At 32.8% G+C, this 17,037-nt stretch overlaps 1 protein-coding gene across 3 annotated transcripts in view; it reads right to left on the bottom strand.

The window, feature by feature from the left end:
• Window positions 1-17,037, bottom strand: part of Cop1 (COP1 E3 ubiquitin ligase) — a 187,859-nt gene that overhangs the window by 86,119 nt on the left and 84,703 nt on the right. For all 3 annotated transcript variants that reach the window (XM_047520152.1, XM_047520153.1, XM_047520154.1), the window contains one exon: window positions 13,521-13,656. In XM_047520152.1, the coding sequence (XP_047376108.1) occupies window positions 13,521-13,656 (136 nt within the window). The remainder of the gene's footprint in view (window positions 1-13,520; window positions 13,657-17,037) is intronic.

Here is a 17,037-nt window from a genome sequence, read left to right as displayed (position 1 = left end):
TGTACATGGCAGTAATTCCTCTCTACCATTAGGTCTTAACTCAACATCAGCTTCTTATTAAGGCAATTTACCTAAAGTGCTTCAAGCTGCAACCTTGAGATAGCCTCTATCCTGTGCTTGATGTATATTTTCTTTTTGCCATTTTACTGTTTACCACAGAATTTTAAACAACTTGTATCCTGAATTTTCTTTTAATAGTTTGCCAGTTTCATTTTTTCTATTTAAATATTCAATTTATCTGGAATTTGTTTTATAAGGAGTGATATAAATGTCAATATTTTCAGTTCATTACCTGTTTTATTTTCCCCCGTAAAAATAATGTTTCTATGCTATTTACTAAATCTCTACAAGAACATGGGATGACATTCTCCATGTTCTTACACCAGAGTTTTAATTACACCTTCATCATAATATGTTGTAACATTTTGTAGGAACCAGTTTCCTCTCATTATGCCCCACTCATTATTCCTGCTTTTTGGTGCTGGAAATGGAACCCAGGGGAGTTTTTGTTTTTGTTTTTGTTTGTTTTGTGACAGGGTCTCGCTAAGTTGTTGAGTCTGGTCTCAAACTTGTCATCTTCCTGCCTCAGCCTCCAACACCCCACCCAGCTTGCCTTCTCATTATTCCCTGTCTTCTGAATTTTCACTGGTTAACTGTATTTTAAGGTTTGAAAACAACTTATTTGTTTCTAAAACAAAATGTATCCACATTGGCATTTTCATTATAACCTTGTAAAGTTTATACACTGATTTTCATGATGCTTATTTTCATGATGTGTTTCCATCTGGGCATATGTTGTTTCTACTTATTTAAATTTTGTTTCATTGGTGGTATTTTAAAATTTTCTTCTTTGAAATCTCTCACATTTCCAGTTAGGTTTGTCTTATTTTCTGTTCGTCAACTTTATTTTTCCAATAGTAATTAATTAGTCCATATGGATTTTATGGTTCCCTTTTAGGGTCTGTTTAGATCACTTACATTACCTGGAAAAAAAAAATCTTTCAGCAAAGTTCCCCAAATTACCTACAATAGATCTGAGCACAGTATTTTCTTACTGTTTTTTCTCCCCATGTATCTATAGTCATTTCCCTAGTTCCTTTTTTCTTTTCTTAATGTACTCATGGTTTCTCCTACTTCTACATAATTGGGTTGACTAGCAAACTGCATCTTATGCTTTAAAAAGACCATGGGTTGATTTAATAATTATTTTATATAATGTACATCTTACTTATTTCTTAACTGGATTCTTCCCATACTTTCTTCTTCATCAGGAAGGGCTGAAAGCTAGGAGTTCATTCTCAGCACTTAGCTGTGTCCACAGGTTCTAACACACTGAAGTTTCACCACCATGGCTTCATCTCCATTTTACCTTAGAGCTGCCTGGTAGCTTTTAGATTTACATGTGGCTTTTGTTTGTTTATTTGTTTTTGTTTTCTGGTACCAGGGATTGAACCCAAAGGCACTTAAATACTGAGCCACATCCCCAGTCCTTTTTTATTTTTGAGACAGGGTCTTGCTAAATTGTTTAGGGCCTTGCTAAATTGCTGGGGCTGACCTTGAACTAGGCAATCCTCCTGCCTCAGCCTCTGGAGTTGCTGGGATTATAAGTGTTTTCCACCACACCAGGCACATGGTGGGTTTTTATCATCCCCTAAATTTGTCTTATTCCATTATCTTCCAATCATCTTATTCCACTGTGATCAAAGGATGCAGTCTCTGCTCTTTTAATTTTCTATAATTTGAGGTTTGGTATATGACACAGATTTTGCACATTTTCTGATGTTTCAAAGATAGTTTAAAGAAAAGTTAATTCTTTATCAATGCTTGTGTATGTGTTCTACCCTATTAATTATGCTATTTGAAGCTTCTATAGTTTTATTTTTGGTCCACTAGGCCTGTCATGGATCTGATTTAAAGTCTCAAACCATTTATATATGCTTATTTTCTTAGTGCTAACACAGGCATTTTTTAATGTATAAAGTATTTATAATACTTATACTCTACCATGGACTGGACCCAATCATTATAACTCTGTGTTTGTATATGTGTGTGTGTGTGTGTGTGTGTGTGTGTGTGTGTGTGTGAAATAGCAGACTGAGGCAGAGTGGACGACAGAAACTAAGAAATGGAAATTTAATGCTTTCTAACCTGAATTAAATCTTGTTTTCAACATCACAGCTCTTACATTTTGAGAACTCATAAATACAGCACAGACTCGTGTTTTACATTGTGATCTACCATCAAAGTATTTTCCTTTTCACAGGCGGTTTTGCCTATATACACTTATCAATCACATTTTCTTTTATAGTTATCATTTTGTTGTATATATTGGTTCAAATGAGTTTTTTGGAGATCAAAATAGTTTTAATTAATTTAGTATTTTTTAAAGATGTCAACATGCATGTTAAATTGACATTTTAAAGTTAATCGGACTCAATTCTTTTAGATGTCAATCAACCCTTGTTTAGAGGGGATGTTTTGGTTCTATCTCATTAAAAGAAAACAACATTATTATTTAGAGCAGATTTACATTCACAGCAAAACTGAGTTTAAGGTATAGAAATTTCCAACATATTCTTGCCCCCAAACATGCATAGCTTCCCCATTATTGATATCTCCCAACAGAATATTTGATGCACATAGACACAGCATTATCATCTAAATTCCATAATATACATTAGGAGTTAAGGGGAAGCTACTTTCACTGCTTGCTTTATGTATGGCTTACAATCTCCACTGCTGAACTTTGATCTTCTATCCCTTATTATAAGTTTTAAATTTTCCAATTTTTTGTTTTTAATTGTTTTCTACTTGAAACATTTAAATTATTTTATTTTCTTGAACTGAACCCTGACTACTTCAATTTAAACATCTTCTTCTCAAATCATTGCTTTCCCTGAAGCACACATCAAAAATTCTCTAAACTCCCTTCATTATTGTTTAACTTAAAATGTCTGTATTTACCCTCATTTTTAAATAACTTTCCCAAGTAGAGAATTCTAGCTTGACTATCACTTTTAGAATCTTGATAATGCCATTCTACTGGGTTTTCACTCTTACAGTTGAGAAATGTACTGAAAGCAACTGCATTTTTAATTAAAAGAAGCTTTTATCATCTGATTTCTTTCTTTTGTTGGTCTATAAATGGGAATGAATTATAGTACTTCTGCCTAGTGACTACAAAATTACCTTTTGAATTACTATAGAAATAAATAAAGAATTCAACGAATCTACTAAGTCTTTACTCTGAGCACAGGACAGTAGCTTTGCTTTTTTTCTTCCCACCTACTGATTATATTGACTATAGTTTCAAAGATATTTATATCTCTTACCCTTGTGCAAGTGCAAAACCTATAAAATATCCAAGTACAGAAATGAACTTCACTTTTATGAGACAAACTATCCCTTCATTTCTAATACTGAACATTCCAAAGTTGATTTTAAATAGGCCTAAGTAGCTGATTCATTATATTGTCTACTGCAGGCATAACTGCTATGTAGCTATGAAATGATTCCAAATACCTATATATTGGCTAGGTTAATTATATATATTCTGCTACAGTAAGAACATTAGGTATATTCCTCCATTCTAGAGGAATGTAATGTCTTAATGGACCCCAAGTGTGAGAACTTGAAACAACTCTCCCTCCCTTCAGGTATGTGACATTGGATCTTATCAGACTCTATGGTGACTGAGTGACCTCAATACTATACCTTAAATACATATAAACCTAAAAGTTTAGCAAACATCTCAGGAGCTAAGGCCATCACAGATTTCACTGTTTCTTCTAAACTGAGAGTTTAGGCTGCAACAGGCCTTAGAGTTCAAAGCCTCATCTGCCAAAACTAGCCTGGCCCTCTAAATTCTGGGGGCCTTACATGTAGCCATGAATCCTTGCTGTGTTGTTCAGGCCAATTTCTCCTGAGAAAACACTGAAGATGGCACCAAGAAAAAGTTTACACGAATGTCAGTAACAAGACAAGTCCTTATCTATCATTAGTTTCCCTATATATTTGCTTTTTTTTTTTTTTACTTAATTTGCCACCCCTAGGACATCAAAATTCCTTTCCTTTAGTCACTTTTCTTTAAAATTTATGGCACTTTATACAAATGGTATAAAGGTCTCACTTCTAATCATTGTGACAGGTTTTCTCTTCTTTTATGTCCTTCACCTGATGTCATGTAAAACATTCAACATTAAATAGTGTGTATGCCTTTTCTCCTATCAATTTGTTATACAGTTTATTTCATGGCCAGGCCCAGTCACTAAACCTGTGAGTGCAGAGGGAAAAACAATTTGTCCCTTTCCTAGTAAACTGAAGTCCTACTAAACTCATAATATCGTAAAATGGACAGAGACTGCTATTTTATCCTTTTTAGGTCAAAAGTGTAAGAATAAGAAGATTAAATTTAAGAGCACATATATTCCAATTTTAAGAGGTTCAAATTCCTTATTCCCTCAAAAATGTGTCTCATTTTCTGTCAGCCCAGTGGTTTACTTCTATGTTCAGGTGAGATGGTTCTACAACAGAGTTAAGAAAAGGTTTCCTCTTCAGTATGCAGCTTTGGAGGTCAATCATCAGTGTAAAATATCAGTTATTTAATACATTAAAAAGCTCAATCTCAAATCTCATCATGAAATTCCTTCACCAAAATAACTTTTTTCCCCCCCCTTAGGAAACTAAGATATTTTGTATATGCTACTCAGTAGCAAGGCAAAAAAGTTACGTGACTGATCCCCTCTGTCCTTGAAACGGTTGCCAGTTGGCTCCCCTACCCAGCCTCTATCCAACAGCAGCAGGAATAAAAATCTAGGTACACATGCAATCCATTTATAGCACACTATAAAAACCTTATTAATTGTGAAGCTCTATAAAAGTGATGATTTTTAACCCTACTTTCTTACATTCACTATATATAAAGATACAACAGTGATTACATGTTATACTCATGGAATGTACAATAATTAACTCTACTTAAACTATGAACTTTGAATGATAATGATGTGTTAATGTAGGTTTATCAGTTTTAAGAAATGTACCACTCTGGTGGGGGATGTGAATAATGGGAAAGGCTATGAATGAGTAGGGGACAGGAAGTATATGGGAAGCCTCTAACTTCCTCTCAATTTTGCTGTGAACATTAAACTGTTTAAATACATATGGTCTATTGAAAAAAATAATCATGATCTTTCCATAAAGATTATAAATAATTTCTATTAGAATTTCTTCTTTTCAAAGCTCTTAATCTATAGCAATAGTTCTCAGACCAGTAGCATCAGTATCACATGGGAATTTGTTAGAAATCCCTGTTTTTGTTCCTTACACAGACTAGATCATCGGAAACCATGAGTGTGGGGTTTAGTGATCTGTATTTTAACAAGTCCTAGCTCTAATTCTGAAGCACTGTTCTAAGTGTATGCTTGTAAATCTGAAGTAATGATACTAACATTTACTCAGATATTTACAATGTACCACACAAAATGCTAAAAAATTTCAAGTTCTTATTTTATCTCATTTAAATAAGATTAATTGGGCCTATTTCTAGTTAGGCTAGATAACAAATAAAATCACATTTTTTCATCCAAATGAAACTTTACTCATGAAAACTAATCTTTCTAGCCCTTATTTCAAATTAGTAAAGTTGTACTCCAAAGATTCATAAAGACTTTCTCCTGCAGAGGTAGTCTATACAATTGAATATATGTGAATTACATTTCCTTATCTTTCCTCTACATGTTTTCTCCAGAGACTATGCTCAAATAAGTTTATCTCCCTCTTAAACTTGCTAAGCACAAAGACTGCCAGTCTTTAACAATTTCTACTTTCAACCATAAACTTATGCAAAAAATGACATAAGATATGGCTGGAGATATAAAATACATAGCCTCCAGAGAACTCAAGTCAATTCCCAAAGCATTTATCTCCTAAACATTAATTATTTGCTTTGTATCTTGAATTTTAGTTATTCTAATCGAATCAACAGTAGTGGCCATTAGATGTCAGATTACTTAGTGCTACAGCTACAAAGATGAAAAGTGTTCTTTGCCAAAGATGCACATGCCTCTCTGACCATGATCTCCACACTCTCTTGCTTACTCATTATTTCTACAACTCCTCATTCTGGATCTCCATACAACTATTTCCACCACTTGCTTATTGCTCAGCGTTCTCCATATTCATTTCCTTCATCATTCAGTTTAAAAATTCCAGTCTATAAATATTCTCATCATGTACTCTTTCTTTTATGTCATACAAACTACAACCACTCCTTCTCCCATCGCTCTAAGATGACATATGGAAACTGCATGGCTTTTAAAGGATTCTTTAACTTCCAGTCACTTAATCTCCAAAAGCATCTGCCTCCGTGCCCATTCTCTTCTCTTTTCCTCATACTACCTAGCACAGAAGCTTTCTCACTTTGTATCTGATCCTATCCACAAGATCATCTCCTTTCTCTGTTGGTTTGCATGGCAATACCCTTTCCTAATAGTCTTCTAAGTCTGCTTTACCAGTTCTTCCTCATTTTCTTGAATTTCAAAGTAAGTGTTCTATGTATCCACAGTGTTAATTCCCAAAATCCACAGACTTCATCTTTGTACAACTATCTCTACACATCTCAGTACATGTCAAATATCTAGCTGGAGACCTCTGTTGAATTTCATTGCTGTTTATACTCTTATGGTATCCCTCTCTATAAATGACACTCATATTGTTCCCCATCTAGTTGTTCAAGACATATGAAAATTATCTTCCTGTTTCAAGAAGAAAATCCAATGAAAAATAAAGTTTTGTCTACTCTAGTCCCTAGATAGTTCTCAAATGTCTTCTGTCACTGACTTCATCCTAATACAAAACACAAGACATTATCATGTGTTACCAGAACGATTTTAATAACCACCTACATACTAGATCTCCCCTTACTTTTACTTTTACTTCTGTCTAAACTATTTTCCATACTATAATCTGTAGATACTTGCATAGTATTTATAATGTTTTATTCTATATTTTAGCCTAAAGTGTGTGTCTCTTTGCTAGTCTATATACCACTTATGGCACGAATAGGTACAATTTAAAAAATTAAAACAAAAATATTCTAGCCAAATATAGGTCAACAAATAACTTATGTCAGGATTACAGAAAGGCTTTCTAGGTTTAAAAAAAGAAAAGAAAAAGCAAGAGTCTAGTTTCAAAAGATCAAAGAATGACTCTGTGTGACGGCACACATCTGTAATCTCAGAAACCGAGGTGGCACAGGCAGGAGGATCATAAGGTCAGTCTCACCAGTTTAGCAAGACTAGTACCTCCCCCCACAAAAAAAAAAGTTGGAGTGCATGGCAACCACCTCCCAACAAAGCCTACTCCACCTCTGTACAAACTGCTGACTAAAAAGATCTCCTTTGTATTTACTTTAAAATGTGGTTTCTAGCCTTTAGTCCTACATTATCTCTTTGATACTGAACCCTGACAGTCTCTACCAGTCCACTAAAATCTCAAATGCTAATCTAACTAGTGTTTCCTTTGGGATAATAACTGTAAAATTATTTTAGTTTATGACTTCACTTTGTGCTATTGACAAGCCTTAGTCAAAGGCAAATAAACAGGAAAAACAAGAGAAATTGAGATGGAAACAGGAAAATCTTAGGGTAGAAATTACAGGAAAGGGAGAGCACGTAGTGACTTTCAAAGTCTAAGTGTAGACAGTGTATGTTACATCTATAACCTACATCTATGGGTTATATATATAGGTTCACATCTATAAACCTATATCTTTCCTATAGAAGCAGGAAAATCATCAACATTTACTGATACCTTGGGCTTTTTTATTTCAATTTGCTAACATTAATTTTATATTTCTATCATGTGTCAAAGACAATTTGTAAACTTCTTTTTGCCTAGGGACTTTTTCTTCAAAGGAATAGTTATCAGTAAGGCTATCTGTAAAAGCAGGTTAAAGAAATAATAGAGCCCTGCTTACTTAAGACCCTCTCTAAGCAGGTAAAACAATTTTCATTCACTCACTCAAGCATTCATTCATCCAATATTTATTACTGAATACCTACCAAGTGACAGACAAGGGACTACAGCAACAAATAACACAGATAAGAATCCTGCCCTAATAAAGCTTCCAGCCTAAAACACAGTTCAGCAAGTAATTGCTTTAAAAGACTGATCTCAGGTAAAATTTTGGAAGAAAATCCTCTCTTTTGCACTTCCATTCATTTCATTTCTCCCCAATCCTAGAGAGTCAATAACTTTTATGACAATGATAGAAATATAGTCTGAGAGAGAGAGAAAAAACACTGACAGTCTTTAAAAGTACATCTCTTCTTTATAAATCCAGTTAATAATTCCTCGGAGATCTGTTATGTAAAAATTTTAAATTCAACAGCACTCTACAATAAAAAGCATATTAAAGTTGGACTGGTGTTGCATGCCTGTAATCTCAGCAATTTATGAGGCTGAGGCAGGAGAATTCCAAGTTCGAGGCCAGCCTTGGCAACTCAGCAAGGCTTTATGCAACTTAGTGAGATCCTATCTCAAAATAAAAAAAAAAATAAAGAGAGCTGAGAATGTGGCTCAATCCTGGACTCAATCTCTGCTATCAAACAAAACAAAACACAAACATATTAAAAGTTACAGTTACCGGTGGGGTTGCAAATTAGTGCAGCCACTCTGGAAAGCAGTATGGAGATTCCTCAGAAAGCTTGGAATGGAAACACCATTTGACCCAGCTATCCCACTCCTTGGCCTATACCCAAAGGACTTAAAATCAGCATACTACAGAGATACAGCCACATCAATGTTCATTGCTGCTCAATTCACCATAGCCAGATTGTGGAACCAACCTAGATGCCCATCAGTTGATGAATGGATAAAGAAACTGTGGCATATATATACAATGGAATATTACTCCGCAATGAAGAATGATAAAATTATGGCATTTGCAGGCAAATGGATGAAATTGGAGAATATCATGCTAAGTGAGATAAGCCAATCTCAAAAAACTAAAGGACGAATGATCTCGCTGATAAGCGGATGAGGACATATACTGGGGGTGGGAAGGGTTAGCATTAGGTTTAGGGTTAGGGATAAGGAGTGTGGTAAGAATGAAGGAAAGAAGGACTGTATAGAGGGAAAAGAGGGGTGGGAGGTGTGGGGGGGGGAGGGAAAAAAATAATGAATCAAACATCATTGCCCTATGTAAACGTATGATTACGCAAATGGTATGCCTTGACTCCATGTACAAATAGAGAAACAACATGTATCCCATTTGTATACAATAATAAAAAAATAAAAAATAAAATAAAATAAAAGTTACAGTTACCCTAAATCTGATCTGGATGAAGATTCATGATAAAATGATGTTTATCAAAAATAATCTTTTTAAATAGCTACTATAAAATCAAAGTTTGAGTGTTTCAAACTATGGCAAAAAGAGGTCATTTGAACATAACATTAAATTAAAACAACAAAAAAAGTGCATCATGAAGGTCTAGTTAAATAAGTTTAAGATAGAGGTACACAGAACCTGAAAAGAATGAATCACTTTTCTTTGTATGGGTGTCTGAAAAGTAAACTGATTTAGCATCCATGAATGCCTCAATATATGAAATTTTTCTTTTCATGAATTTATTAACACCTGACATAACTCAATTGTAACAATTTGAGTGAACATAAACAAAAATGTTAAAATAATCTATGGTGGGATGTATAATAATTTTGACCATAACAATCTAGGTATTTAAAAATCAAACCAGGAATTCAAGAAATGATCATCACTACTAAATATCAAGTAAGTTTAAACTATACCATCATCTCTGTTCACTGCAGAAAGTCTAATGTAAGATAAAATGTAAAATGTGTAATAAGAGTGGAAAAGTGTCTCCTTTCTATTCACTACTTGATGTCATTAATTTAGGACCAGCTAGTAGATAATCAGGAGGATGTATTTCACTATAAGCCACCAATTTCCAGTAAATAAATGCTGCCACCTTGTGGATGCCGGGTATGCCGGGTCTGGTGCTGACACAAAGGAGCAAAGACAAAACACCTCACATGCAGTTTTTGGTTCAGTTTTTTCTCTCAGATTCTCACTGCAGTAAGTGATCAACATGAGATATATTTTGTGCAGTTTTACAGCAAGAATAATTATTTCTTCTATGATGTAATACACCAAATTCAACATTATCTCTTTTTTATCCTTTTCCTGAAAGAATTCATTGAATTTTTTATTTTAAAAGGAATTAAAAGTTTTTAAAATGAATTTATTAACAATACATTTGTGTACAATAAACTAAAACAAAGCCAAAAATCACCAGAGCTATGAAAGTTTCAGAGCCTCTTCACTTGTTTGGTTATGAATCATCTTTTCTTGCTACCTACAAGTTTTCGTATATCCCAACAGACTTTAAAAATTGGAAATTTTTCATTCAGAAATGTTAATACAATTTAATTGAAAGAAAAATGGGATACTAGCATGAAAGATGAACTAATTAAAGGTATTTTAAAATATTGTAATTATAACTAAAATATTTTAATGTAACTAATCTCACTTTGAATATGTAACATTCCCAGTCTGAAATCTCAGTAGGTCTCCTAAAGACAGTAAACATCAGATTCAGAGAACACAGTTCTCTGACAAAAATGACATGGCATAGCCAAGGTTTATTAGTATTTATTTAAAAAAAAAAAAAAAGAAGAAGAAGAAGAAGAAGAAGAAGAAGAAGAAGAAGAAGAATAATCCAGGATTACATTAAATCAAACTTAAACGGCTTCCAGAAATGATCAAACAATGATGATGAAAGAGTGATTACTAATGGATGTTGCTTCTGCAATATGATGTTAAGAAGGAAGTTTTGATCTTGTTTTTGTGCTAACTGAAAAGGAAAATAAAATGCAGGATAGATTCACAATAATCAGAGAAAGTAGTCTATATAACAAGAGAGATCCACTATGGTACATTTCAGCTTGGCTGTAGTCACAAAATTATAGACAAGTGTATACATATCAGCTCAATGTTATAAATAACTGATAATTAAATTATATTTCTGAGGCCTTTTATCAACATATATATTCTTAACTGTAGTTAAGAATTTAAGCAATAATGTTAACTTGCAGCTCTAAGCTAAACTGTTTCATAATTTTTGTATTTCTTATCATACAGGCATTAAAATAAGATTGTGAGCTTTCCTGAATCCAAGTATCATGTCTGGCCTATTCATGGTTAAACAGTTAGCTTAGTAGGAGGTCAATGAATTTTTGTTAACGAATTATGTAAGTACAAGAAACCCACAATCTGCTGCATTTTCATATTTTGTTTAATTCAGTACTTAAGAAGAGCTCGCATTGCCAAAATAAAGAAAAATGTCTGAGTTTTGTCCTATTTATTACTGATTTAAACATATAGTTAGCATTCGTTTAAAGATTTCCTGCAAATACTCTCTTTAGTTAATGGCTTAGATTTCATGATCAATCTTCATACACATAAATATTTTAGTCCTACAAATTAAAAGCAAAGTTTAAGTAATGAATATGTTAAAATGAGTCAGGACTGAGGGTGTAGATCAGTGACAGACCCAGTACCAAAAAAAAAAAAAAAAAACCCTAACTCATCAAATTCCTGATCTGTCTCAAAAATATCTCTTTAAGATTAATTCAACCCAGGAAGTTTGATGTGGACTAGCAATTTATTAAAATGTTATTAGCCCTGTGGATTTACTATGTCCATTATTTAGGAAATGGAGATTATGTATGAAATGATAATAGCATCTGAGATTTGCTTTAAAAAACTTAAGCAAATAAGATAAAAATGAAATGGAAACATGAAACTAGTATAATGAAATCCCCCTCCCCAAGAAAACAAGTTTTATTCAAGGGATAGAACAGAGAGACAGAGAGAAAGAGGTGCTCCTCTGGAGAGGTGGTGGTCCAGAGTTGGTACCCCAAGTATAATGAAATCTTACTGCTGAATTTGATGATGATATGAGGAATTATTATTCCATTCCCTCTATTTTTATGGACATTAGATATTTGAATTAAAAATTCTGAAAGAATGATCATTAAGATTACGATGAAAATAACAATGGTATAAATCAAAAATAAATTAAAATGGAAAAGCTCAGTATTTGAAAACTAAAAATACACCTCGGTAATTCGTGGGTCAAAAAAATAATAAAAATGGAAATTAAAAAGTATTTTGATACATACTTCACAATGTCATGCTGTATATGAAAAATACATATGATTTAATCAAATTTTAAAAATGTAGTCAAAGCCAGGCGCACTGGCATGCACGCCTATAATTCCAAAAGCTCAACAGGTGGAGACAGGAGGATCACAAGTTCAAAGCCAGCCTTAGCAACTTAGCAAGGTCCTAAGAGAGACCCTGTCTCAAAATAAAAAATAAAAAAGGGCTAGGGAAGTGGTTCAGTGGTTAAGTACCCCTGGGTTCAATCCCTGGTACCAAAAATATATTAATTAATTAATTAAATTAAAACTAGTCAGGTGCTGTGGCCACTCCTGTAATCTTAGTTCAAAGCCTGTCTCTGAAAGGAAGTGAGACCCTGATTCAAAATCAAAAATAAAAATGACTGGGAATGTAGCTCAGTGGTAAACTGCCTCTGGGTTAAATCTCCAGTATTCCTCCCCGCGACCCCAAAAAACGTTTAAAAATGACTAAAAATAAACTTAGGAAAAGTTCTAGCACAAAATATCTATATTAGAAAATAGACTATCGACTTAATGATCTCAGTTTTTACCTTAAAAAAATTAGCAAATATGAACAAACCCAAAGCAGAAGAAATAATAATCGATAAAAATCCATGAAAACAGAAATATACAATATTAAAACTAAGAGCGGTCTCAATAAAAATGATAAACATTTAAGCCAAACTGCTTGGGAAAATGGTAAAAGTAATAGGGATAAGAGAGGGACCATTATTATAGACTCTAAAGATATTAAAGGAACAACAAGGGAATACTATAAACAACTGTATACCAATAAATTCAACAACCCAAATAATATGAACAAAATTTTTAAAAGATAAAAACTAATAATAATGTTCGAGTGAGAAGAAAAGGAAACCTGGATAGCTCAAATCTCTCAAGGAAGTTCAATCTAGCAATAAAAAATACTCCCTGGAAAGCTTCAATAGAGAATCCTACAAAATATTTAAGGAAGAAATAATACCAATTCTATATAAAATTCCAAAAAAATAAAAAGGAGGGAGCACTTATAAGGAGAGCATATTCTATCATTAAAACCAGACACAGATATTATAAGAAAGGAAACTATGATCCTATGAAATGGATGCTTTTAATCATTTCATCTTAGAGATGATGAAATGTAACACTAAGGAGCTTCATGAACTTGCCTACGACCACAATACCAATAACTGGCAGGTAACTTAACTTCAGAACCCAGGTTTTTAACAATATGCTATAACTGCTTCTCAAATTCAATTAGATTCTAGATATGTTTACAAAAGAAAATGGTAAGGAGTGTGCTTAATACTTACCTAGAGACTATGCTGGAACCATTATAGAGATCACTAGCATATGACAACGTGGCCAAAGGTCGTACTGAATTATATCGAGTAAACTTAGACAAGCATTCCTGAAATTCATCCAACTGGCTTGCAGTTCTACTGTCATCTATACAAAGAAAACAAAATAAAATAGATGAATTGCACTACAAAGTAAGCAAAGAATAATGTACACAGATGAAAAATTATAGTGTAAGTACAAAAAAACTATTAACAGATTTTAGAGAAAACCAGTATGTTCAAATTGATTACATGATCTTTCAACTTTAATAGAAAACATCTTGGTGGTTCTTTGAAAGATACTCTTTCCACATCAATAAGAACTGTGAATTTTCTTTACCTATTCTTTTTAGCAAAAATTTCTTGGGAAAAAAACAATAAAAGAACTACTACTCAAGAGAAGTAAATCACTTATTAGAAAAAAATCCCTTATCAATAAAAAGATTAGAAAGAAGATTATACATATGGACAGAGTATTTGTTTAAAGGAATGTGTTCACAGAAATATATATTTATGCCAAAGTTTGTTTATTTTCAAAACAAAGTTTATAACATGTTTTAGATAAAAAATAGTTTTCAAATAAAACATTTTTTTGTTCACATAAGACTTTCATGTGCTTCAAATCCTATTACTGGAAGGAAGTAGAAAACTGTAATGTACAAATTATTGATTTTCAAAAACAAAAAATGTTTGACGTGGTTCCCATTTATCCCAAAGAGATTTTTTCAACCAGAAAAACGTTTCATTTATATCTTTTTGTAGAATATGGAAAATAGCAATTCTATCCAATGGATCACTATACAAATACTTTGAGTATAGTCCACTTTAGTAAACTATTTAAAGCTAAAATCATGTGGGTTTAACTTACAAAATCAGCTTAAAGTACCTGACAATACAACTAGTGAAAGCACAGGCCTAGTAAAAGCACAAATTTCACTAGCAAGAACTTTAAAACTCATTGTTTTTTAAAAGTGCTTGAAGTCTGGACTGATTCTCTTTTCCAAAGAAGGGAGGTGGGGCAGGTGGTGTGACTTTAGCTTCCTAGATTGAAATTGGAAATGTTTGTTTATCTTTTCATAGCTTCTTCCTCATTCAATGCTTATACACACACACACACACACACACACACACACACACAGCTTTTTCAGGGTACATTTCCATGTTTTCCCTTCTTAAATGCCACCTAAATAGGGGTATAATGAAATTAAGACACAAGAATAATTAATTAAAAATAGTTACAGGAATATAAGATACAGAGTAAAGAATTTATTGTCTAGAATATTAGGTTATCTTGAAGAAAAATTTTTGGCAAGAAGAAATTTAAAATTATAACAGAGAAAAATAAGTAACAATTACTCAAGGAAAATAAGCTTTTGTCTCTGGTATTTTATAGATTTTAAACACTGAGCCAATCCATCTAACAATTTAGATAAAAAGGGTCCAATTTAATAGAGCTTTTATTCTAAAAGCAGCAAAAGCAATAACCTAATTAGTATGTGATGTTATAATGTTTTTAACATAAAGCTCTGGCTCCACAAAAATTATTCTCAGTACATTCAATAAATTATAAATAAAACATGAGTTACTGAGGAAAACAAAACAAAACAAAATCATCAACTGTACTCCAGAGTGGTTAAGATGTAATAGTTATGTGATATTTTTTATATGCAATCCTACTACCAAGGAATTTAATGTAATAAGTAATAGAGTTTCTTTGTTTGTTTAGAGAATTGTTTTAATGTTAATCTATTCTTTCACATTTTGACATCAATTGCAAATCACATAATTACAAGAATTCAAGAATATGTATTCTGTTGAAGAACATACTCCTTTCTAGGGTAAATGGGATTCTGGCTATCATATAAGCTCATTAATATCAACTCCATCAAAAACTGTGATGACAATGAAACTAGTTATTTCAATATCTGAAAGTATAGTAACTAATGTTTACCTAATTATGAAAAGGTAGGATTTTGCTTGCTTCGTTATTTCATGATCAACATCTATCTATATCTGCTGGCATATCTCCTCTCCTACTAACAGATTAGTTTGTAAAAGTATATGCAATGTCTCTTTCCTTTCTCCTAATGCTTTTTAATTTACATCCTCTTTCAATTACAATTAAAAGTCCAAGACATTAATTTCTTAATATTTATCATTTATTTTCAAAATTTGGAAATAAAAGTTGGGTTGTGGGCAGATTTGAGGATTCTTCTTTGAAAATACACAAGGGACAATCAGTCTCCTATGTATTCCACTATGTAAAACTTAAAATTTTTCTCTTTGTTAACAAGAGAATTAAAAGGCATTTCATATGATTATGGTAACCAATGTATAAATCTGATTCCTCATGCTTTAAGCACAATATAGCCCTGACCACACAAATAATTATCTAATTGTCCTTCTTATTTTAATTACTTATTCTACCCTTCTGTAAAGCTATACCCCAAAATACATAATATCTAGTGAATACCTCTACTACTCCATAGCCTGTGTTCCCAGTGACTTAAAGATTACTGATAATGTTACCTCCCCAAAGCTCTTTTCCTTGTCTTTTAATATTGTAAAATGTCTGTCACTTAGACTATTGTATTTCTAGATAACACAAATTAACATTTGAAAGATTTTAACAAGAACTCTCTGCCAGTCAGAATGCAGGTCTTAGACCATTTCAATTTAACAGTTTCCTAACATAGCTTATATTTATACACTATTTCAACAGAGGACTCAACTCTCAGACAGTAAATGCCAGCTTTCCATCTGCACAAAATGTTTATGATTAAATCTCAAACATGCTAAGCAAACAAATCTTGGCTTCCCCCTAAACTTCCTAGGAAAAATTCTGTGTGAATCTGGCTTTTTATCCCCAATTCGGAGGCAAATTTGTTCAAAGAAATTAAGAAGTAATGTGTAGATTATAATGTAAAGCATGTTTACTCATGAGAAAAGCAAGATCCAGTTTTTAACAACCAATAAAGACATTTGTTTTCCATGGTGGTCTTCATTTAACATAGGTATGCTACGAATGGTATCAATTACTTGAGCACCCAACAAAGTACTGAGCATTATACTTTGTATACAGTACCTATAACCCTTAAAGTGTTCATAAGTTTGATATTAATGGCCCTATTTCTGTGATGAGCAAAAATGCTGAGAAATACTGAAGAACAGAGAACATTAATTTTATTACTTCTCTAAATAAAAATATCCTAAGCTATTGTGCCTATGTCTTTCCTTTATGCTATTTCCTTTATTTTGAATATAGTTTCCTTTTTCTGTTCATACAGCCTATCCCAAATATAATTCCTCCAAAATCTCTGCACAGAGCCTTCTTTACATCTCCTCATTCTCAACATGGCCTGGAATTTTCACTCCCAGTTGTATTGGTGGACATTCTACTCTATTCTCAAAATACCCTTTGCACATTTACAGGACAAACTGTATCACACAGAATCATTATCTACCTGTTGCTTTCCCACACTGTATTACA

The sequence above is a fragment of the Sciurus carolinensis genome, chromosome 12 (genome assembly GCF_902686445.1).
Source record: "Sciurus carolinensis chromosome 12, mSciCar1.2, whole genome shotgun sequence".
Lineage (NCBI taxonomy): Eukaryota > Metazoa > Chordata > Mammalia > Rodentia > Sciuridae > Sciurus > Sciurus carolinensis.
Note: the sequence above shows the minus strand (reverse complement) of the source record. Positions and strands in the feature narration are given on the sequence as shown.